Below are 25925 nucleotides of genomic sequence, written 5' to 3'. Positions count from 1 at the left end.
CGCAGGGAGGTGAGTTTTCCTCCATTTCCGCTCGGCTGCCCGGAGCCCTGTTCTGTGAGCTCGCAGTGAGTCGTCGAGCCACGGAGCAGGAGGGGAGGACCGAGCCGGCCTGGAGGATAGGGGACAGAGGAAATCAAAGGATGCAGAGAGGAGGGTTGAGGAGGCAGAATCAGGAGATAGGTTGGAGAAGGTTTGAGCAGAGGGAAGAGATGATAGGATGGAAGAGGAGAGAGTAGCGGGAGACAGAGAGCGAAGGTTGGGACGGCGCAATACCATCCGAGTAGGGGCAGAGTGAGAAGTGTTGGATGAGAGCGAGAGGGAAAAGGATACAAGGTAGTGGTCGGAGACTTGGAGGGGAGTTGCAATGAGATTAGTGGAAGAACAGCATCTAGTAAAGATGAGGTCAAGCGTATTGCCTGCCTTGTGAGTAGGGGGGGAAGGTGAGAGGGTGAGGTCGAAAGAGGAGAGGAGTGGAAAGAAGGAGGCAGAGAGGAATGAGTTGAAGGTAAACGTGGGGAGGTTAAAGTCACCCAGAACTGTGAGAGGTGAGCCATCCTCAGGAAAGGAACTTATCAAGGCGTCAAGCTCATTGATGAACTCTCCAAGGGAACCTGGAGGGCGATAAATGATAAGGATGTTGAGCTTGAAAGGGCTGGTAACTGTGACAGCATGGAATTCAAATGAGGAGATAGACAGATGGGTGAGGGGAGAAAGAGAGAATGTCCACTTGGGAGAGATGAGGATTCCAGTGCCACCACCCCGCTGGCTCGATGCTCTAGGGGTATGCGAGAACACGTAGTCAGACGAGGAGAGAGCAGTAGGAGTAGCAGTGTTATCTGTGGTAATCCATGTTTCCGTCAGCGCCAGGAAGTCTAGGGACTGGAGGGTAGCATAGGCTGAGATGAACTCAGCCTTGTTGGCCGCAGACCGGCAGTTCCAGAGGCTGCCGGAGACCTGGAACTCCACGTGGGTCGTGCGCGCTGGGACCACCAGGTTAGAGTGGCAGCGGCCACGCGGTGTGGAGCGTTTGTATGGCCTGTGCAGAGGAGAGAGAACAGGGATAGACAGACACATAGTAGACAAGCTACAGAAGAGGCTACGCTAATGCAAAGGAGATTGGAATGACAAGTGGACTACACGTCTCGAATGTTCAGGAAGTTAAGCTTACGTTGCAAAAATCTTATTGACTAAAATGATACAGTACTGCTGGCTGGTGGAGTAGGCTAGCTAGCAGTGGCTGCGTTGTTGACTTTGAACGTGTAGCTGGCTAGGTAACCTCGATATGTAATGAAGAAAGCATAGGGCTAGTGCTAAATCAAGAGATGCAGGCCATACTAAAATATTACAAACTTCTATTGAGTTTACTGATTCATATACCTGTTCTCAAAGAGTAGCTTATTACGCATTGTGAAGCAGAGGCCCTTTTGAATGCAACAGTATTGCTTCCATTACCTCCAGTGTTAGCCAGCGAGAACCTATTAGCTACAGCTTGTAAATTCCTGGCTGAGGTCATTGTTGATATGAACGGAGAGGTTTGGATCATATCCTGCAGTTTTTTTTCTGAGCTCCACTCGCTTTTAAGGAGCGTCAACGACGCGTCTGGTATATCCACGCTAAAAATCTTGCCGTTGGACACATCGGTGTGGAGATAGGTGAGTCAAATGCCATATTTTGAGAATAAAAAAAAAACAATCTAAAACCTACTGAAAATATGTTATAATGGTTGAATAAAGTTTTTCTTTGACTGGGAAAAGTTCAGTGGAACGACTGTTGTGCGTAAAAGGTGAACGTGTTTTTATATTTCTTTACTCCGGTTGTCTATGACATGAGTAAATGTTTGAATTTAATTTGTTGTCAGTTTTTGTAATATTTTGGTTTTGGGTCCATGCAAAAAACATTATACACAATGTGCATGTGCATTTTGGTCATTGAATGCTGGTTTACAGAATCAAATTCCTTGTAGTGGGCAGCATAGCGTTGAAGCAGCTTAAGAGGTCTGATAAGGAGGGCTGGAATTTTAATAGTCAGTGATATAAAGTAATTTCCCTTCCCTGGAGGCATGTGCTGTTATTTATTCGTAGTGCATGTTAGCCTATTGGCAATCATTCATCATACGTATTATTTGTAAAGTAGCTGCTGCAGTACATTTTGTTGACCAAAAATGTATAGATTTTCAAAGTTCAGATGAAACCAAGGATTTGTAAGTGTCTATATGCATATGGGGAGTGTGTGACTTGGTAATTTACTGTAGCCTATGTGGCCAGATTTGAATGGTTTATCATGAGCAGTTTAGTAAATTACATTTACTAATGATTGTTATTCCAAGTTTCATAGTTTTACTGACATAAGGAAAAATGATTCACTGAAAAACTTTTTTATAGACGGATTATTATGGTTCTGTACATGCATGATGTCATCGATTCAATCAAACCCCGAAACCAGGTTTCTGGCAAAAGTCAAAAGCAGCATTTGTCTACCTCAGGCAAAGTATTGTTTACAACGGGACACAAAAAGAAACTGGACTGCAAATAATGCTGTTTTGGACATTTCCTGTAGTTTAAATGTGGTAACCTGTTTTAATTGAATAGGGCCCTGAGCCCATGTCAAAATCATCAGTGCTCAACAATACCATCATAATAGTAGCCTACATTTCCCCAGTGGGTTATTCAAGGTCAGCCCAAAAACCCTCGAGGAAACACACAGTACAATAGGTTGCCCTCAGCCCTGCTACACTTTACTGGCTTGGCCAGCTGCCAAGTCAAATGCATGATGTCATTTTCTCCCAGCAGCAGCAGCCTCAGAACACACAGGGAGGCTCCTCCTCCTCTACTGTGACTGGCTCTCATTGTTACAATGACGTCACCATTTTAATCAATAAAACACACAAAAAAATTCTCTTTTGGATTGGGTTTAGTGCCCATAGCTTTTCAGAATATGGTAGATAAATGATATGGTACTTTACTGTACAGTCCTTGTTTCTAATCAGACTGATTGATGAAGTTCCATTTGTTTGTAAAGTGAGCATTTGTGCCTTCATGAAGAATTTGTTCATGCAAAGTTTAGTCTTATCAACCAGTCGCATAAGCCTGACACACCAGCAATATCAGCAGGACCCAATGTTCACAGACAGGATGCCCATTGGAACACATTGTCACATTGTGACAAGTGGGCTCAGTTACTGGAGGACCTTGTGTTTCCTGTATGGCCCACATCAGTTACTGGAGAGCCTTGTGCTTCCTGTATGGACCACATCAGTTACTGGACAAGGAACACCATTAGACCCAGCAACACCATTAGACCCAACCAAATCATGAGAAAACAAAAATATCATTAATTGACACATTAGAAACAATTAACAAAAAAAAGTGAGCAAACTAGAATGCTTTTTGGTCCTAAACAGAGAGTGCACAGTGGCAGAATACCTGACCACCGTGACTGACCCAAAATTAAGGAAAGCTTTGACTATGTACAGACTCAGTGAGCATAGCCTTGCTATTCAGAAAGGCCGCTGTAGGCAGACCTGGCTCTCAAGAGAAGACAGGCTATGTGCACACTGCCCACAAAATGAGGTGGAAACTGAGCTGCACTTCCTAATCTTCTGCCAAATGTATGACCATATTAGAGACACATATTTCTCTCAGATTACACAGACCCACAAAGAATTAAAAAACAAATCTAATTTTGATAAACTCCCAACTAACCGGTGCCTGTATATAGCCTCTCTACTGTATATAGCCTCTCTACTGTATATAGCCTCTCTACTGTATATAGCCTCGCTACTGTATATAGCCTCTCTACTGTATATAGCCTCTCTACTGTATATAGCCTCGCTACTGTATATAGCCTCTCTACTGTATATAGCCTCTCTACTGTATATAGCCTCGCTACTGTATATAGCCTCTCTACTGTATATAGCCTCTCTACTGTATATAGCCTCTCTACTGTATATAGCCTCTACTGTATATAGCCTCTCTACTGTATATAGCCTCGCTACTGTATATAGCCTCTCTACTGTATATAGCCTCTCTACTGTATATAGCCTCTCTACTGTATATAGCCTCTACTGTATATAGCCTCTACTGTATATAGCCTCGCTACTGTATATAGCCTCTCTACTGTATATAGCCTCTACTGTATATAGCCTCTCTACTGTATATAGCCTCTACTGTATATAGCCTCTCTACTGTATATAGCCTCTACTGTATATAGCCTCTACTGTATATAGCCTCGCTACTGTATATAGCCTCTCTACTGTATATAGCCTCTCTACTGTATATAGCCTCTCTACTGTATATAGCCTGTCTTTTTACTGTTGTTTTTATTTCTTTACCTACCTATTGTTCACCTAATACTTTTTTTGCACTATTGGTTAGAGCCTGTAAGTAAGCATTTCACTGTAAGGTCTACACCTGTTGTATTCACAGCACATGACTAATAAACTTTGATTTGATATCTACTGGGGGAAATACCACAGTGTGACATCACAGCAGCAATATTTATGACCTGTTGCCACAAGAAAAGGGCAACCAGTGAAGAACAAACAACATTGTAAATACAACCCATATTTATGTTTATTTATTTTCCCTTTTGTACTTGAACTATTTTCATATCTTGACAACACTGTATATAGACATACTATGCCATTTGAAATATCTTTATTATTTTGGAACTTCTGTGAGTGTAATGTTTACTGTACATTTTTTATTGTTTATTTCACTTGTGTTTATTATCTATTTCACTTGCTTTGGCAGTGCAAAAATATGTTTCCCATGCCAATAAAGCCCCTTAAATTGAATTGAATTAAGAGAAAGAGAGGTAGAGAGAGGTAGAGAGAGGTAGAGGTAGAGAGAGAGGTAAAGAGAGAGAGAGAGGTAAAGAGGTAGAGAAAGAGAGAGCTCATAACCCTCTCCCAGACCAGATCTCCCTCTTTCCCATTAGCTGTGTGTCGCTCTTCAAACACTAAACTGATGTAATCATGCTTCTCCATCCCATGACTGTGAATGTAACCATATTCTACAACTTGGGGTCTCACCACTTTTTAAGTGTGGTCTGCTGGCTTATAAAGACGGATGAAGTCAGCGGGAAACTCACACCTATTGAACATGTGTCTGTCCTTCTTTACGTGCTCTTTCCATTGTCCTATCTTGTCAACTTGACACATATTGTGGACAGACTTCTCCATCCCTACGAACCGAGCAGACTGAGCTATTGGAGCAGTTGACCTTTGCGGAGTTCCAGAGAGCTGTGAGTCATGCAGAAGCAACGAGAGCTTGAAGTGTTGGCCTGCCCACCGTGAAGTCTTAATCAATGTGTGCGTGTGTGTGTCTGAATTCTGCATCATGGGAGAAGAAGTTTGGTGGCTGTTGAATGGAAAAGGACACACATACAGTAATCCCCCCACGTACCCCACCTTGTTTGGTGCCCTGCTGTCCTTGATGGACACACACACACACACACCTCTGTGCGCGACTACGAGTCATTCCTGAATCGAGTGCTGTGGATATTATGTCCGTGCCACGTCCTGTTGTGAGATGTGACAATGTCAATTTGTTGACAAAATGGCCGTGGCATTTCAGCCTCGTGTCCACTCAGAAATCACACATATTTGACCCTGTCAGTCTACACCTCACAACTCTCCCCGCTCCTCTGCTGTTGCTAGGTAATGTGTGTTGATGTACAGTAGTGCCGTGGCTGTGTCACTGTCTCCCTGTGTGTGGTGGTGAGTCAGTAATACTTTAGTACTCCCCTGACAGAGATAAGATGGTCCTATCACTACCCTGTCCACTGCCCGGGACCAGGAACAGATGGTGACTGAGTCACAACAGAACTCAGAGAGACCAGGATCAGGAACAGATGGTGACTGAGTCACAACAGAACTCAGAGAGACCAGGATCAGGAACAGATGGTGACTGAGTCACAACAGAACTCAGAGAGACCAGGATCAGGAACAGATGGTGACTGAGTCACAACAGAACTCAGAGAGACCAGGATCAGGAACAGATGGTGACTGAGCCACAACAGAACTCAGAGAGACCAGGATCAGGAACAGATGGTGACTGAGCCACAACAGAACTCAGAGAGACCAGGATCAGGAACAGATGGTGACTGAGCCACAACAGAACTCAGATAGACCAGGATCAGGAACAGATGGTGACTGAGTCACAACAGAACTCAGATAGACCAGGATCAGGAACAGATGGTGACTGAGTCACAACAGAACTCAGAGAGACCAGGATCAGGAACAGATGGTGACTGAGCCACAACAGAACTCAGAGAGACACACAGAGGGAACATTCTGAGAAATGAACCATTGGAAAGCCTTTCCTTTTGTTTCTGTCTGGGCTATAACAACCATCCATTAACTGATATATCATGATCAGAGGCTGGCATTTGTTGGTCGGAAAGTGTGTAATTGACAAGTCAAACACCAGATGAATAATGCCTGTTGCCAATGGACCTCAGTGATATATCTGTCTGTCTCATGGTGATCTTAGGTTCTGTCAGTACACTAGTCTGCACAGTAGAAGAGGTGGAGGTATGTTCTAATGACACAGTCGGGCCCTATTCCTGCGTCTGGTCAGAATGTCCACTCCAGGCGTCCTATTTAATCCCCCTGGTAACATGAGCAATAAGACTCTGCCTGGTTAGATATGTGATGTTAATGCACATAGTTTTCCCATTAACCATCCCCCCCACCACCACTACAGAACTGCTGCCAGGATTTCCTCCCAACAGCCTCTTTGATCTCTCCTAGAGAGAGTAGAGATTGAGGCCACACCCCAGAGTGAGGAACACTCCATCAACACACATCACATCTCATTTGTGTGGGAAATAGCTTTCCATGCTCTAGAACTCTGGATGTATTGAGACTTTAAAGAGTCCCCATCTCTGTTGGACAAGCTGACACACTGCAACATGACGCAATAGATTACAAAGATAGGAAACTGAAGGTAGTCAATTTTCCTACAGTATGTGTCACGTCTGTATGGCTTTTGGCCCACTAACCAAGAACATCTTGTAGTTGGAAAAGCTCTTTGTGGTTCTGGTTTGGTTTTGCTGATGGAGCCAGGGTGAGTGTGTGGTGCTATTTCTGTCTTGTATAGGGCAGGACCTAAGGGACTTGCAGGTGGGCGTGAGTTCCTCTGCTACTGTCTACCAGGATAATAGGCACTGTCTCAGCAGTACCTGCAAATGAGCCTGTCACACCACTGTTAACATTACACACACGCATGTGCACAGGGATAAGCACGGACACACGCACATTCACACACAAACACACACACACACAAACACTGATTTATATTGTTGTACAGTACTAAACCATAAACAGCTTTAAAGCTTTAATCAACAAAACAACTGCCTGTCCAGACAGGGGAGGGTGGAGGAGAGGTGGAGGGAGAGGTGGAGGGAGGTGGAGGGAAGAGGTGGAGGGAGAGGTGGAGGGAGAGATGGAGGGGAGAGGTGGAGGAAGAGGTGGAGGGAGAGGTGGAGGGAGAGGTGGAGGGAAGAGGTGGAGGGAGAGGTGGAGGGAGAGGTGGAGGGAGAGGTGGAGGGAGAGGTGGAGGGAGAGGTGGAGGGAGAGGTGGAGGGAGAGGTGGAGGGAGAGGTGGAGGGGAGGTGGAGGGAAGAGGTGGAGGGAGAGGTGGAGGGAGAGGGGAGGGAGAGGTGGAGGGAGAGGTGGAGGGAGAGGTGGAGGGAGAGGTGGAGGGAGAGGTGGAGGGAAGAGGTGGAGGGAGAGGTGGAGGGAGAGGTGGAGGGAGAGGTGGAGGGAAGAGGTGGAGGGAGAGATGGAGGAGATAGAAGGAGAGAAGAATGAAGAGAAGAACTAATGGAGGCTGTACAAGGCAGAAAGGGGAGGTGTGGGGGGTGAGTGTACAGATGTAGGATTTTAATTTGATCACCCTGTTGCTGGAGAAATTTCCTGCAACGTAGTAAATGTTAATCTTGTAATGTGTTTGGGGTTTAAAAAGGTTTCTGAAGAGGGACATTTTGGACTTGATTTTCCGTTACGAAAACATCAACCCCTACAAAAATGTCCATCCATTATAATCCACATAATAATTCACATTTCCTGTTGCTGCAGGATTACTTTCCTGCTGTAGCAAACTGGCTCAAATTAAGATCCTATATATATATACTCAACAGAGGAGAGAAGACAGGACTCTTCCTCAGGGGGCTTTAAGTGGTGTGGTGTCCATGGCGCCTGCCTGATCATTAATGTTTCTCTGTGGGTTTAGTTTGAGGGACAGATGATATAAACAGCCAGGCAATGAATGAAAAAACATGATGTTCGATCCTCAGTAATGGGACAAATCAAATCTGAAAATACGACCAGATGCCTTAAACAAACATCCACTGCTTCCTATTCCTTCCTGTTGGATCTGTTGTCCTCTGTCTGGCCGAGTGTTTTTATTCTCCTGGTTTATATGGCACCCTATTCCCTATATAGTGCACTGCTTTTGACCATGGTCCATAGGGCTCTAGTCAAATGTAGTGCTCTTTGCAGAGGATAGGATGTCATTTAAGTGCGGAGACATGGTAGACTCATTAGGGCAACAATAAACAATGGGGATCTCTTTACTCAGGTCATTGACTTGATGATGAGTCCTGATTATTCAATCCAGTTACTGGCCTTCCCACCCAAGTTTCCGTCATTACCTCCAATACTTTTCTGTTCTGTGTCTCTTTCGCTCTCTCTCTCTCTCTCTCTCCCTCTCTCTGCCTCTCTTTGTCTCTTCCCCTCCCTCTCCTCCAAACCTTATTTGAGTTAATACTGTTGTACTGTCTGTCTATGGCAGGGTTCCCCAACATGCGGCCCACAGGGGATTTTATTTGGCCTCCAAGTTTTTATTGATTTATTTTGGACATAAGAAAACTGTGAAAACACCAGCAAATCATCTCAAAATGTTCATTTTGGAAATCTGTTCCAAGGTCTTCTCACACATAATAGAGAGATAAACACTGAGTGCACAAAACATTAGGAACACCTTCCTAATATTGAGTTGCACCCCCTTTTGCCCTCAGAACAGCCTCAATTTATCAGGGCGTGGACTCTGTCGAAAGCGTTCCACAGGGATGCTGGCCCATGTTGACTCCAATGCTTCCCACAGTTGGGTTAAGTTGGCTGGATGTCCTTGATACACACAGGAAATGGTTGAGCGTGAAAAACCCAGCAGCTTTGCAGTTCTTTACACAAACCGGTGCGCCTGGCACCTATTACCATACCCCATTCAAAGGCACTTAAATATTTTGTCTTGCCCATTCACCCTTTGAATGGCACACATATACAATCCATGTCTCAATTGTCTCAAGGTTTAAAAATCCTTCTTTAACCTGTCTCCTCCCCTTCATCTACACTGATTGAAGTGGATTTAACAAGTGACATCAATAAGGGATCATAGTTTTCACCTGGATTCACCTGGTCAGTCTATGTCATGGAAAGAGCAGGTGTTCCTAATGTTTTGTACACTCAGTGTATGCGATCGTACACAAAATTTGAAATTATTATGTTGTAGTCAAATGTTATATCTGTTTGGAATTCTTGCGTTCAATTTACAGTCTACAAATGATCAGTAATTATGTTCCGGCCCCACCGACCATCCGCTCAAGGAAAAAAACGTCCCGCGGCTGAATCTAGTTGATGATCCCTGGTGTTACAAATGTCATCTTCGCTACTTTCAATGAAATATTTTTGCTGAGAGCCACTGAGGTCACAGAGGTATTCAACACTGAAAAACTAAGTGCTTGAAAATGTATTATCCGCATGTGCCTTGAATAACCTTGGCTGGGAGCGCTTTAGGACATAGTTTTGAGCACACATCATTGAGTTATGGGAGTCACACACACACACACACACACACACACACACACACACACACACACACACACACACACACACACACACACACACACACACACACACACACACACACACGCAACATGGGCATGCACGCACACACACATTTTTTCATATTTCCTATAAAGCCTTCCACCATGTTCTAAGTGTTTATGGTAATATAAAGTGTTACTAAATAAACAAACCATAAATTAAGGTTTGATTGACACTCAGCCTGTTTGCACAATGCCTTTCACTGAGTAATGCTATCAACATGCTGGTCGGTTGCAGTCCTTCAGTGCTTGATATTAATCCATTCATGTACTACAAACACATTCTACACACTAACAAACAAATATCATAGTGGTAGTGGGGGTGTACTATCTGTTGTTCCTCGTGGTCCTCATTCCAGAGCTTTGGAATCCCTCTTCCCCTCCCCTACACTCTATTCTTTTGATGCATATCCTAAAATGGAATGGTTCATGGTTGGGTTTGTGTGTGGGGTTAGGGGGTGTGGGTGAGGGGGTGTGGGGTGTCGGGGTGAGGGGCAGCTGTTAGCCTCAGGGCGTGGATCAGAGGGGGTGTATATATAGCCTATACCTTGGTGGGGTGTGTGGATCACCCTGTGTGGATGCTACTCTCTCCTCCGGTCCTTGGTTCTGTCCTGACCTCTCTTACCTGGACCTAAACATGGCTTACAGACTTTCAGGTAAAGAATTGTGATAGATGATTTTATTCCACTACTGATACCTAGTGCTGGAATAGTGGTGGTGGTTTGGGGAGATTTTCTCAAGTCCGGTCAGAGACTGACTGGTGGGTTGTGGGAAGTTCCTCTTGGGTCTTGGTTAGAAACATGGGTTTGTTTAGTGGGTCAGAATTGAAAACATTTTGGGAACCTGGAGTACTTTATCTGATTATTGATTCTTTTTTTGGTGGAAGGAAAATGAAGGTCTTGTGACACAGAGGGAGAAAAAAGGTCCATAGAGGTAGAAAGAAGTCAAACGAGTTTTTGGGGAGAAAAGTGATAGTTTGACCTTTTTCAAGGCAATGCTATTTACAGCAGAATTATTGCACTTCATGGAAGTTAAGTCCTTGGGACAGCATCATTTAGGCTGTCAGTGGTGAATCAAAGATGTTTCATTTAATATTGATACATTATGAGTCAGACAGAGTTATCACATGGTAGATACTAACAGTTGATCTGCCTAACCTCTATAACTCTCTCTTTGGGAGCCGTTTGGCTTTGATCTGCCATCAGTGAGAGATGAGAGCCAGGCTCCCTGGCACCATCCTGGTTCACCACTTACTGTGCTCTTACTCTGACCTTTCCAATGTAGAGTGCTTCCCACCACAGGGACCAAAGTGGTATACCCCAACCTCTCCTACAGAGCGCTGGTGCATACCATAGCTGTTTTTGTGGGGGGGAGCTATGTGATTGGTGGTAGCTGAAGGGCTTAGTGTTTAATTACTCTGCCCTTTTATTAGGAATCTAGACCTATAATGGTCACGGTGGCACAGTGGCACCCATAGTGTCCTCAAAAGTCACTCCTCTGAGTTTGTGGGCCTAGATCAAATCAAATCAAACATTTATTTGTCACTTGCTGAATACAACAGGTGTAGACCTGATTGTGAAATGCTTACTTATGAATCCTTTCCCAACAATGCAGAGTTAAAAGGTAAGAAAAATTTGCTCAATAAAAAAGGAAATAGTAACACAATAAAATAACAATAACGAGGCTATATACAAGGAGTACCGGTATGGAGTCAATGTACACGGATATGTGGTAGTTGAGGTAATTGAGGTAATATGTACATAGGGGTAAAAGTGACTAGGCAATCATGATAGATAATAAACAGAGTAGCAGCAGCGTATGTGAAGAGAAAGAAAGAGTGTGAAACTGTGTCTATCTGTGAGTGTGGCATCAATATGCATGTGTGTGTTATGTGTGAGCATATGTAGTGTGTGTGTATGTGTGTGTTTAAGTGTCAGTGTACTATGTGTGAGTGTGTGGGTAGAGTCCAGTGAGTGTGCATAGAGCCAGTGCAAAAAAAGGGGTCAATGCAAATAGCTGGGTGGCCATTTTATGAACTGTTCAGGAGTCTTATGGCTTGTGGGTAGAAGCTGTTCAGGAGCCTTTTGGTCCCAGACTTGGCACTCCGGTACCATTTTCTGTGCAGTAGCAAAGAGAACAGTCTCTAACTTGGGTGGCTGGAGTCTGACCATTTTTAAGTCCCTCTGACACCACCTGGTATAGAGGTCCTGGATGGCAGGAGCTCAGCCCCAGTGATGTCCCTGCCACAAGTGCACAGTGCTTATACACTCAGAATGGAATGCATGGTTTACTCCGTTTTAGATGAATTCGGGCTTCTGAGACTGTGATACCTTGCTACCCTACTCCCCATAATCAAGCCACTGATCCAATCCTGCAAGTTAGATTCTGTTGGACTGATCCTGGCTGGCTCGTACCACTGAGATAAGAATGGGGGTGACTCACCGGTGACTCAGTATAGGGGCTTAAGCCGGGCGGCCTCCTTTATCCCTCTGGCACAGCTGAAGACAAGCCTGTCTCTTTCCCCTGTTCCACCAACCCATCCATCCTCACTGGACACTACAGCTGGGAGAGAGCACATACCACAGCGTCTGTAACTCATCCCGTTCAGTTCACCACACACATCCCCAGACACCTCGAAGAGCACCAATTGGCTTTCGTAAATATTTGCAGTGTTCCCATGGCTACCAGGATATAATGTCATTCCCTTGTTAGTATTTCCCTCCATCACGCTCATTTTATTAAACTGGATTAAGATACTTGAGAACTCACAATAATATCTCATCTGTTGTGTCTCATAAATCACAGATATTTTCATTCTGGCTCCCAAATGGCTAAACCCAGCATAGAGATCCATTTTGATTGACCTTTGGTAGTTTTGGTGTTATTTAGATGACCCAGATGAAACATAAGTCACTAAAAGGTTGAAAGAGCATAGTTCGTTCCAGGAAGACCCAAGAGCACAAACATATAAACACACCAATCTCTTCCAGGAAACAGCTAGGTCTCTGCCCGTTGTGATGGGAATGTTGGTATGTTGATGAGAGGAGCAGGGGGACGTTTTTGTTTACACTAACAGCCAATGAAACAACACTGCCAAAAAGGACACAAAGGGGGAGAGAGGAGGAGTTGGTTGGATGGGGTGTGTTGTAGTGAGTGAACCAGCCACTCTAAAAATATGGCCTAAACTTTACAGCAAAGCCCCCCGTGGGGCCGAGTCCGACATGGAGTGATGACTACATGCTAAAGCCCTGTTCAGGACAGGCAGACATCTGTGGGCCATTTTGAGGCAGCCATTTTCCACTTCCCTCAGCTGTTTGGCATGCCGGCGCTAAGCCCCTCACCTGGCTGGTTCTGATTACAGGACAGGACACATGCTGGGATGCCAGCTTGAACATGTCTTCCTCTTAGCTTGGATGTTGGATTATGGAAAGGATTTTGTGTGTCTGGGTGCTCCATAGACAAGTCCGTGTTTTGTCAATGAATACATGTAAGTGTGTGTTATGTCTGTGTGTGTGTCTGTGTGTGTTAATGGCAGGTGAGGAATTACACAGGGCAGGGATGCAGATAGCTGAGGATCATCGTTGTAGTATAAGAATATGATGAATAAGTCATGTAGGTATTACTCTCTCCTAGGCCCACATGGACCATATTGAGATCTAGGGCTCTATTCAATCAAATTGTAACCTACACTGCCTCCCTGTGGTGACTCTGAGACATCACATCCAGCTGAACCAGAGCCTTGACAGTTTACGTACCTCCAGTCAATTCATCTCCAATGACATTTATTTACTTGTCAATCAATGAATGTGATGAGTAGATCATGTACACATGACTTGATCCTCAATAGTAAATGTGATTGTTGTGTGTGTTGGTACAGGACCCAGGAGCTACGCTACTTCCACCATGACTGAACGCTTCGACTGTTACTACTGCCGTGACAACCTGCATGGGAAGAAGTATATTAAGAAGGATGAGAAGCACGTGTGTACAAAGTGCTTCGACAAGCTCTGCGCCAACACCTGCGCAGAATGCCGTCGCCCCATTGGGGCTGATGCCAAGGTGGGTATTGTGTGTGTGTAGGAGTGTCCTTGTGAGTGTGCCTTTCAATGTGTGAATGTGTTTGTGTTCAGTAGGCTGACTGGCTTCAGTTCATATGTCCAGATTAAGACCAGTGTTTCATATCAGTTCTTCCTCAATGAGCAGCAGCTTCCACAACATAACAGTCAACGTTCAGTCACGGACACTTGTCTTATAGACACGATCATTACTGACTAACCCCGTAGGATCGTTTCCCCATGGCTGTAGTCTGTCTGTATTGGCTGTCAGTCCTTCATGCTACGCTGCACTCAAATTCACTTCATCTCCAATGCTAATAATTCTTTCCAGATGGAAATAGTCTGTTTTCTGGCAAACTCCTCTGAATACCGTAGCCTACAATTGATAGGGAAATGAGCCTCAGTTTAATGAGGTGTGTATGAAGCCCGTGTGTATTAATGTGTCTCACTCCTGACCCTCTCCCCTCCTTCCTGTCCAGGAGCTGAACCATAAGAACCGCCACTGGCATGAGGACTGCTTCCGCTGCGCCAAGTGCTACAAGCCCCTGGCCAACGAGCCCTTCAGCGCCAGGGACGACGGCAAGATCATGTGTGGCAAGTGTGGCTCCCGCGAGGATGGCAACCGGTGCCAGGCCTGCTACAAGGTGGTCATGCCAGGTGGGCTTAACCATAACCACAATGCACCTCTTCATCTTTTCTTTAAAGTGACCTAGCGCTGTGCACGTGGCTGCTGTTGACATTTTCAATTCCCACACTGTATGAAACATTTTTTTTTTTAAATTCTATTCTTCTGTATCTTGCATTGCCAGGCACCCAGAACGTGGAGTATAAGAAGAAGGTGTGGCATGAGGAGTGCTTCACCTGCTTTGAGTGCAAGCAGCCAATCCGCTCACAGAGCTTCTTGAACAAGGGCGATGACATCTACTGCGGCCCGTGCCACGACAAGAAGTTTGCCAAGAAATGCTTCCACTGCAAGCAGGTGAATAACAAAATGTTCCCCTTCACACCCACATACAGATTTGTTTTTATTAGATGGTACATTTTGGTTCATTTTATCCTGCCATGTTATTTCATGTTAGGGACAGATAGAAATGTACAGGGGGGGGGACTAATCCAACTCAAGGTTTCATAACAAAAAAAATGTACCCCCGCCCCAAAGTTAAATACATTTTCACATGACCCTCTTGTACTGTAAAATAAATTGAACATCCTTCCATCATATAATTAAATCTAAAGTATGTTTACTACCACAAATAACTAGAGTGAATTTGTGTTTATAAGCGTGCATATTGACTTAGGGCTGCCACTTAGGGCTACAGGCCAGAAGGTTGATGGTTCACCGACCACCACAGATTAGCTTACTCTCCCTGCCTGTTTCATTATATTACGATCAAAGCCGGCAGCAGACAATGATCAGCTAGGGGGAAAATCAGATTTAACATTTTGATGCAATATTCATTATTATATAAAATATATGCAACAAATTTTCCACCAACAGGTTTCTGTGCCAATGCCCCATACAACCAATAAACAAAGTATACCGACTTCAAGCATTTCAATATCATGGTTTGCGTTTTCAACACCACAATAAATAGACTATGTCAACAAACAGAAAATACATCCCTGCCCACCTTGTAGTCTTACCCAGTATCGAAGGCTTGGCTTGAATCTCCGAATGTCATTACACTTTTTGTTTTGTAACAGGATGTCCCTTTCCTTTCATCAATTGGCCGCTGCACAGTTTGCATTGATTGATTGATCTGATTTGTCAGTTAAAAAAATACATATATACACAAACATGTTAATAGTGGCCAGGATTGCACAATAAAGTCAGGGACCTACTTCCATTGCGGTCCCTATGTTTTACATAAATACATATACAATTACAGAGATACAGACACATTAGAGATACAGACACATTAGAGATACAGACACATTAGAGATACAGACACATTACAGAGATACAGACACATTACAGAGATACAGACACATTACAGAGATACAGACACATTAGAGATACAGACACATTACAGAGATACAGACACATTACAGAGATACAGACACATTAGAGATACAGACACATTAGAGATACAGACACATTAGAGATACAGACACATTAGAGATAGACACATTAGAGATACAGACACATTACAGAGATACAGACACATTACAGAGATACAGACACATTACAGAGATACAGACACATTACAGAGATACAGACACATTACAGAGATACAGACACATTACAGAGATACAGACACATTACAGAGATACAGACACATTACAGAGATGCAGACTAAAAAATGCTCAACCTCCAGATGAGTATGAGGAGGGAGTTTAAGTTCAATTCTTACAAGCTTGTTTGGCTGGTAGCCTATTCTTTATTCTTAGTCTTTATCTTTAGATGTTTGGGGCTGCTGGTAAACCATGATGTGTAGGCATAATCAAAGTGACACTGGACTAGCGCACTTGCCAGAGTCTTTAGGGTCTATAGCGAGGTTTCCATCCAATTGTAGACAGATTGATGTGAATATTCTAAAATGTTCATAAAAACAATATGCCATTTCAGTTTCCTTTAGGAAAATTTGGCACCGGACATGACAGGGAAGATTTTAATTTACCGGACAATTGAGAAATTTAATGGAGATCTATATGCATTCAGAGCCAACTTGGCGCAGTCAGCGCCATCAATAAACAAGGGATGTTGGCCAAATGAGCCACATTTACGTGTCCTTAAAGACGAGGACCAATTACAAAAGCACTATTCCTTGTGTTTCGATGTGTAGCATATGCAAAACTTTATAGCCTCTTTTTTTGGGGAGCTACTTTTCCTAAAACAATAATTGTCCACCTCACAGTTCAGCTGTCAGAGATTTGAGCACTAAATGCATCAGGACATTGCATTCAAAAACCTATAGGCTTAGGTGTCCACTGTCTGGTATGAATATTTTATACCCCAGAGAGAGAGATATGCCAGCAGCATGCTATGACAACATGCTTTTCTTTGTCAGATGGGTACTGTGTCTGCTCTACAGATTTTCACGTACAGGAGGGTAATTCGTACATTTTCAATCTAAAAACACACTACCCTCCCGTTCCTCCCAAAAACACACTACCCTCCCGTTCCTCCCAAAAAACACACTACCCTCCCGTTCCTCCCAAAAAACACACTACCCTCCCGTTCCTCCCAAAAACACACTACCCTCCTGTTCCTCCCAAAAACACACTACCCTCCCGTTCCTCCCCAAAACACACACTTCCCTCCCGTGCCCCCCCAAAAACACACTACCCTCCCGTTCCTCCCAAAAAACACACTACCCTCCCGTTCCTCCCAAAAACACACTACCCTCCCGTTCCTCCCAAAAACACACTACCCTCCCGTTCCTCCCAAAAACACACTACCCTCCCGTTCCTCCCAAAAACACACTACCCTCCCGTTCCTCCCAAAAACCACACTACCCTCCCGTTCCTCCCAAAAACACACTACCCTCCCGTTCCTCCCAAAAAACACACTACCCTCCCGTTCCTCCCAAAAAACACACTACCCTCCCGTTCCTCCCAAAAACACACTACCCTCCCGTTCCTCCCAAAAACACACTACCCTCCCGTTCCTCCCAAAAACACACTACCCTCCCGTTCCTCCCAAAAACACACTACCCTCCCGTTCCTCCCAAAAACACACTACCCTCCCGTTCCTCCCAAAAACACACTACCCTCCCGTTCCTCCCAAAAACACACTACCCTCCCGTTCCTCCCAAAAACACACTACCCTCCCGTTCCTCCCAAAAACACACTACCCTCCCGTTCCTCCCAAAAACACACTACCCTCCCGTTCCTCCCAAAAACACACTACCCTCCCGTTCCTCCCAAAAACACACTACCCTCCCGTGCCTCCCAAAAACACACTACCCTCCCGTTCCTCCCAAAAAACACACTACCCTCCCGTGCCTCCCCAAAACACACACTTCCCTCCCGTGCCCCCCCAAAAACACACTTCCCTCCCGTGCCTCCCCCAAAAACACACTACCCTCCCGTGCCCCCCCAAAAAACACACTAACCTCCCGTTCCTCCCAAAACACACACTACCCTCCCGTGCCACCCAAAACACACACTACCCTCCCGTGCCTCCCCCAAAAAACACACTACCCTCCCGTGCCTCCCCAAAAAAACACACTACCCTCCCGTGCCTCCCCAAAAAAACACACTACCCTCCCGTGCCTCCCAAAAACACACTACCCTCCCGTTCCTCCCCAAAAAAACACACTACCCTCCCGTGCCTCCCCAAAAACACACACTACCCTCCCGTGCCTCCCCAAAAAAACACACTACCCTCCCGTGCCTCCTCAAAAAACACACTACCCTCCCGTTCCTCCCAAAAACACACTACCCTCCCGTTCCTCCCAAAAACACACTACCCTACCGTTCCTCCAAAAAACACACTACCCTACCGTTCCTCCAAACACACTACCCTCCCGTGCCTCCTCAAAAAACACACTACCCTCTCGTTCCTCCCAAAAACACACTACCCTCCCGTTCCTCCCAAAAACACACTACCCTACCGTTCCTCCCAAAAACACACTACCCTCCCGTTCCTCCCAAAAACACACTACCCTCCCGTTCCTCCCAAAAAACACACTACCCTCCCGTTCCTCCCAAAAACACACTACCCTCTCGTTCCTCCCAAAAACACACTACCCTCCCGTTCCTCCCAAAAACACACTATCCTCCCGTTCCTCCCAAAAACACACTACCCTCCCGTTCCTCCCAAAAACACACTACCCTCCCGTTCCTCCCAAAAACACACTACCCTCCCGTTCCTCCCAAAAACACACTACCCTCCCGTTCCTCCCAAAAACACACTACCCTACCGTTCCTCCCAAAAACACACTACCCTCCCGTTCCTCCCAAAAACACACTACCCTCCCGTTCCTCCCAAAAACACACTACCCTCCCGTTCCTCCCAAAACCACACTACCCTCCCGTTCCTCCCAAAAACACACTACCCTCCCGTTCCCCCCCAAAAACACACTACCCTCCCGTTCCTCCCAAAAACACACTACCCTCCCGTTCCTCCCAAAAACACACTACCCTCCCGTTCCTCCCAAAAACACACTACCCTCCCGTTCCTCCCAAAACCACACTACCCTCCCGTTCCTCCCAAAAACACACTACCCTCCCGTTCCTCCCAAAAACACACTACCCTCCTGTTCCTCCCAAAAACACACTACCCTCTCGTTCCTCCCAAAAACACACTACCCTCCTGTTCCTCCCAAAAACACACTACCCTCCCGTTCCTCCCAAAAAACACACTACCCTCCCGTTCCTCCCAAAAACACACTACCCTCCCATGCTCCCCAAAAACACACTACCCTCCCGTGCCTTCCCAAAACACACTACCCTCCCATGCTCCCCAAAAAACACACTACCCTCCCGTGCCTCCCCAAAAAACACACTACCCTCCCGTTCCTCCCAAAACACACTACCCTCCCGTTCCCTCCAAAAAACACACTACCCTCCGGTGCCTCCCCAAAAACCACTACCCTCCCGTGCCCCCCCAAAAAACACACTACCCTCCCGTGCCTCCTCAAAAAACACACTACCCTCCCGTTCCTCCCAAAAACACACTACCCTCCCGTTCCTCCCAAAAACACACTACCCTCCCGTTCCTCCCAAAAACACACTACCCTCCCGTTCCTCCCAAAAACACACTACCCTCCCGTTCCTCCCAAAAACACACTACCCTCCCGTTCCTCCCAAAAACACACTACCCTCCCGTTCCTCCCCAAAAACACACTACCCTCCCGTTCCTCCCAAAAACACACTACCCTCCCGTTCCTCCCAAAAACACACTACCCTCCCGTTCCTCCCAAAAACACACTACCCTCCCGTTCCTCCCAAAAACACACTACCCTCCCGTTCCTCCCAAAAACACACTACCCTCCCGTTCCTCCCAAAAACACACTACCCTCGCGTTCCTCCCAAAAACACACTACCCTCGCGTTCCTCCCAAAAACACACTACCCTCGCGTTCCTCCCAAAAACACACTACCTCCCGTTCCTCCCAAAAAACACACTACCCTCACGTTCCTCCCAAAAACACACTACCCTCCCGTGCCTCCCCAAAAAACGCCTCCCCAAAAACCACTACCCTCCCGTGCCTCCCAAAACACACACTACCCTCCCGTGCCTCCCCCAAAAAACACACTACCCTCCCGTGCCTCCCCAAAAAAACACACTACCCTCCCGTGCCTCCCCCAAAAAACACACTACCCTCCCGTGCCTCCCCCAAAAAACACACTACCCTCCGGTGCCTCCCAAAAACACACTACCCTCCCGTTCCTCCCAAAAACACACTACCCTCCCGTTCCTCCCAAAAACACACTACCCTCCCGTTCCTCCCAAAAACACACTACCCTACCGTTCCTCCCAAAAACACACTACCCTACCGTTCCTCCCAAAAACACACTACCCTCCCGTTCCTCCCAAAAACACACTACCCTACCGTTCCTCCAAAAAACACACTACCCTACCGTTCCTCCAAAAAACACACTACCCTACCGTTCCTCCAAACACACTACCCTCCCGTGCCTCCTCAAAAAACACACTACCCTCTCGTTCCTCCCAAAAACACACTACCCTCTCGTTCCTCCCAAAAACACACTACCCTCCCGTTCCTCCCAAAACCACACTACCCTCCCGTTCCTCCCAAAAACACACTACCCTCCCGTTCCTCCCAAAAACACACTACCCTCCCGTTCCTCCCAAAAACACACTACCCTCCCGTGCCTCCCCAAAAACCACTACCCTCCCGTGCCTCCCCAAAAACCACTACCCTCCCGTTCCTCCCAAAAACACACTACCCTCCCGTTCCTCCCAAAAACACACTACCCTCCCGTGCTCCCCAAAAAACACACTACCCTCCCGTTCCCCCCAAAAAACACACTAACCTCCCGTGCCTCCCCAAAAAACACACTACCCTCCAGTTCCTCCCCAAAAAACACAATACCCTCTCCAAAGCAAAAAATAAATAAAATTGACAACCCTCCCCTATTTTGGACCACCCCTCCCCCCAATACATTTCAATCTGTCCCTTATGACAGTGTAATTACAGTGGACCTACTTATAGTATTCTTAAAGTACAAGTTAAAGGAAATGCTTTCTGTTATTATTCATAGAGAATAAGTCTGTCTTCCAATACAACTACCATGGTGTTTCTCTCCCCTCAGCCCATCACTTCAGGTGGTATAAGCTACCAGGATCAGCCATGGCACTCTGAGTGCTTTGTGTGTCGTACCTGCCGTAAGAACCTGGCCGGAACCCGCTTCACCTCCCACGAAGAGCACGTCTACTGTGTGGACTGCTACAAGACCTCCGTTGCCAAGCAGTGCAACGGCTGCAAGAACCCCATCACAGGTCAGGCACCCACACACATAGTTTACATGAACATGTATGCCTGATATTATGCTGTTTTTATGATAAAGGATTTAATTATGTGACATTCTGTTTTGTTGAGATTATATTTTGACTGTAAGCGGCACTGGTCATCATATCTTGCCCATTACTATGCTGACTGCTCTACATACCATCTCCCATAATACAGGGTTTGGCCATGGGACCAACGTGGTGAACTACGAGGGTCACTCCTGGCACGAGTACTGCTTCAACTGCAAGAAATGCTCCCTCTCCCTGGCCAACAAGCGCTTTGTCATCAACGGAGAGAACATCTACTGCCCTGACTGTGCTAAGAAGCTGTGAGCACAGCCAGCCAGGGGGCCAAAAAAGTTCTGTCATTCATGTTGGGGTGTTTTGACAGGGTCAGGAACATAAATTAGTGCCAACTAACTCAAGTTGAGAGGTCAATCCAAGGGTTAAAACTAGAGAGAAAGGTCAATTACCTGAGTGAATTTGAACAGCAGCCGAATATGAATCTTGTTCCAGTGTTTTGTCATTGTTGAATACTAACACACGCCAACTGGTTTGCTTTTGTGGGCCTGCGATACACAATACTAAACAAGCTTGAACACTGCATAGCCATATTAGGGAATGCTATTTTCACTGCCTTACTGGAACAGTGCTTTGATAATACTAATATGGCAGTTACATGCTTCCCATTGCTTCTTGAATTATATACTAGCTTTACTAAATAAATCGGTCATGGCATCTCTGAAGTGGTGTTTGCAGAGTGACGTATGAGGGTTTCACATATAACGAACGCTTCTTGTAATAATCAGCATGGACAAACTAGGTATTCTGTAGGTATCAAGTGGTGTTATGAGATGGTAATCTAATCATGTACTCATACTGTAACTTTCTGACATGGAGTGAAAGTTTAGGATGTGAATGCACATTATGATGGCTCAATAAAGGCAAGTGATAAAAAAATTGAGTATTTCCACCTGCTAGACAGAAATAACAAAAGCCTACTTTTATTTAACAAAACTTTATTTTAACAGTTCATATCTTCTCAGAACACTTTAGATATATTTACAAATATAATTTGTGGACATGGCTTGGGTTAGGGTCTGAAAAAGCTATTGATACTCGCATTGTAGCCCTGGTCGGTTAGAATGATTGTCATGGCCAATGTAAGGACACGTGACACATTTGATTAGTTATTAATTACTATAAAATAAAAATACAGCCTATTCTCAATCTAAGGCATTCTATTCTACCGTCATAGCGACTGAATCATGAGGTCAATTAAGAACAGTTAGCTCTGTATTCAGGCCCACAGATGCAGAAAGGGATCGGAATAAAACAAAACAGGACCTGGAACATTTCTAGTATTAAAGCAGCTGACATGTATTGGCCCGATCTACAGTATGTGACTGGATGTGCCAGCGCCACTGCCATTAGCTAAGCACATGTAGACCTGACCAAGGAACAAGCGTTTCATATTGAACAAGTCTACAGCAATCCCCTGCACTTTGAATAGATAAAAAGGTTAGTCAAGTCAAGGAAGTGAGTTTATAAAAGGCCTGGATGGGAGGAGACCGGAGAGGATAGAGAAAACTTTATCTTTCCAGAATACCACACACATCTCTCTAACAGGCCTATACAGTAAAGTTACTTCTTGGTGACAAGTCAACCCCATGTAATTAATTTCAGAAAGCTTTTCAAACCTTTCAAGAAGTGGAAAACCTCCCACAGTGCAAAGCGTCTTATGTTGTGATGAATAATATAACTGTTTGCACATGAAAACAAAAAAGGTTTCTCCTCAGAGAGAGAGAGAAGCATGTTAAATGATTAAGGGCTTGTTTGTTTAGTTAAAGTTACATTCTCAAAGCTAAGCTCATGGGTCTATGTCCAGACATAAGGTATGTAAAATATAAAGCTATTTCAGAGAAACCTTCTGGTTTATTAAATGTGAGAGTCAACAGGTTTATTATGAAGCAAAAAACAAGGTCCCCAAACCTCTCCGTTTGGACGATTCAAGCATAGGGAATTCAAGCTTCTCGACACAGATTTTAAGGAACCCATAAACTAGACAAGAACAAGACTGACCAAATCGCATTTGCGCCCATCTCCATCATTTAGCGGTAGACTCACTCCGTCACACTGCTTCTATACAGAGAAGTGTGTGGCGCAGTAGTCAGAGTCCATGTTTACCTTCCTATTGCAAACTTCAGACACCATATGCCTGCAAACCTTCACTATGTGATAAAGCACTGAAACATTCCCACCCCTCAGTCCACCCCTGTCGGGAACCAAGGCGATTGCCAGAGGTGGTCGGGGGATGAAAGTCAGAACTTCACAAAATGCCCTCAAATCAACATACACTGACATATTCCCTCTACAGTATGAGGATCCCCTGCCCTAGGCTCAGAGTACTGGAGAACAGGAGGGTTTCCTGTAGCCTCCTGGGTAACACCAAAACTGGACCTGACTCAATTCCACACCAAACCTTAGGCCCTATCCCTTGGCACTTGAGGTCATTTGTAAGTATTTGATAGGTATAAGCAATATAATAGCTTCACCTTGTGGAATCGTTGCCATATTGCTTACACCAATCCAAACTACTAAAGTGCCTAGTGGGTAGGAGACAGGGCTTGATTTAGAACAGAGCATAGGGTAACAGCACTGACTACCCTGGCAAAGGGCACGAGTCTAACAGAACCAACATTTAAATAAAGTAACATCCATTCCCAGTACACCACCCACACAGATGCATTGGCCCAATACTGATTACATACATAATACAATAACACTTAAATATGAGGAAATATATTTTCATATATTGTATATAAACAGACGGCCAAATTATGACACAAATAATTGAAACAAGGTTTTTTTTTTTGCCAGGAGAAGTAACATAGAAGCTTAGTGGAGAAGCACTGGAATTTGTATGGAACGAGCTAGACAGACAGACAGCGAATGTAGGAGACACTCCATACATCTACAGCCAGGTCAAAACTGTGTTTTAGCCCTGGAAAAAGGAACTTTGGGCGTCGTAAGAGAAAATGTCCAACCATTCAAGTTAGTTTCTGGACTAGTACACCCCTTAGAGAAAAGTGACGTAAAATGAAACTCATGGACCTCGTCTGACTGCAATTAACCAGCATACACACACGTTAATCCGTTACGGGCTATAGCCATTCATATGGTAAGAGTATAAATTCATGCAGTCATTGCTGAGGGTCAAGTTATACCTCAGCGCTCAGGATGCAATTACATTCAAATTTGATATGAGTTAGTTAAACATTAAGTCTACATACATGTAAAAACATAACATGTCAAGATCTGAGGACATAAACCTAAAGACCAGGAACCGAAAGTTAACAGCAACAGTTCACAAATATTTACTAAATCACCAGCTTTGTCAAATTCCTACATCCTTCAGTTTGTAAATTTGAAATAGTAGGCAACCACCCTCAGCAGTGTCGGAAGAAACCGGAAGCATCCGGTTTTCAGGGGAAAAGCTGAGAAGAGGCAAAGCTTGAAAGCCGTATGCTTCCGGTTACTTCCGACCCCGCTCAGACATTTATTTTATGCCTGCTACCTTAGGTTAGTAGGCAACAGTCATTTCATAAAACCATTTGTTTGATTCATAGACCTGAGTGCCCCCTAGTGGCCATAAGGAGAAGAGCAGGAGTGAAGACTGCTTGGAGATGGCAAGGGAAGGCGGAGGGGCTCTGACCAGCCCTTTGGGGCATAGGGGAGAGGGGTAAACCATGAGAGAATAAGTCCTGGAGAGTTTAAAGGAGAGCAAGTCTGGGTCAAATCCAGAATTCTAGGTCGGATTACAATTTGGGTAGGATGGGATTAGAGTTACATAGTGCCGCTTCTGGTTTGGGAACCTGCAAGTCGTAACACACATTTGTGTAAATACTCCCTCATCCACTGGAGATACTTAGGGCTCATGTAGGCAGACCCTGAGAGACTACAGTACCCAGGTTCCCCAGCCCACCAATCAGAATGTGTTTTATCACATCTGGGGGAGTACTAGAGTTTCCTGACTCACTCATGACACAAGAAGTAATGAACTCATAGCCATCATGTAGCAAAGTGTTATGTACATACGTCCTGGAATATTCTCAAACCAGACTATCCCCCCTAAAACTAGACAGACATGAGATAACAGCAATTACATTTAACGAAGACAACAAAATTAATAAATTACGTTGCACAACACTTAAAAAACAACAGTATGAACAAAACATTTAAAAAATAACCAAGTGTCAACTGTTGTAAGTATGGGAGGATGAGAGCCCTTGAAGTGAGCACATTGAAGGAGGAATAGAGATTTTCCCTTGAAGCTTTGTTTCTCTTTTTAGATATTTTTTAAACCGTTTTTCCTTTTCATGTGGTGGGGGTGCAAAGTTAGCGTTCTGGGAGTCCCTGTCCCCCCCTGTGCTCTTCCTCTGGCTGAGGGCGGGTGTGTACGTGTGGAGGGGGTAAGGGGGGTCTGGAGCTCAGTTGGACAGGAACTCTGGAAGTGCAATATTCACAGGCCTCTGAAGGGAGAGCTGCAGCCTCACATCT

The 25925-nt window shown here is 45.1% G+C and overlaps 2 protein-coding genes across 19 annotated transcripts in view; one reads left to right on the top strand and one right to left on the bottom strand.

Moving 5' to 3' along the window:
- Window positions 1–1434: 1434 nt before the first annotated feature.
- On the top strand, window positions 1435–23291 carry LOC106611720 (four and a half LIM domains protein 1). Of its 2 annotated transcripts, none has more exons than XM_014212223.3 (6): window positions 1435–1652; window positions 13766–13947; window positions 14423–14600; window positions 14753–14922; window positions 21170–21356; window positions 21544–23291. In XM_014212223.3, the coding sequence occupies exons 2-6, from the start codon at window positions 13792–13794 to the stop codon at window positions 21696–21698; spliced, it is 846 nt and encodes a 281-aa protein (XP_014067698.1). In that variant the 5' UTR covers window positions 1435–1652; window positions 13766–13791; the 3' UTR covers window positions 21699–23291. The 2 variants fall into 2 exon arrangements, with proteins under 2 accessions (XP_014067698.1, XP_014067697.1); XM_014212222.3 differs by lacking the exon at window positions 1435–1652 and adding an exon at window positions 10413–10544.
- The window catches only part of LOC106611719 (uncharacterized), a 47908-nt gene continuing 44350 nt past the window's right edge, over window positions 22368–25925 (bottom strand). For all 17 annotated transcript variants that reach the window (XM_014212220.3, XM_045723919.1, XM_045723922.1 and 14 more), the window contains one exon: window positions 22368–25925. In XM_014212220.3, coding sequence (XP_014067695.2) covers window positions 25918–25925 — 8 coding nt within the window. In that variant the 3' untranslated portion in view covers window positions 22368–25917.

Source organism: Salmo salar, chromosome 09 (genome assembly GCF_965601325.2).
Source record: "Salmo salar chromosome 09, fSalSal1, whole genome shotgun sequence".
In the NCBI taxonomy this organism is placed as follows: Eukaryota; Metazoa; Chordata; class Actinopteri; order Salmoniformes; family Salmonidae; genus Salmo; species Salmo salar.
This window is presented reverse-complemented; position numbering and strand designations above follow the sequence as displayed.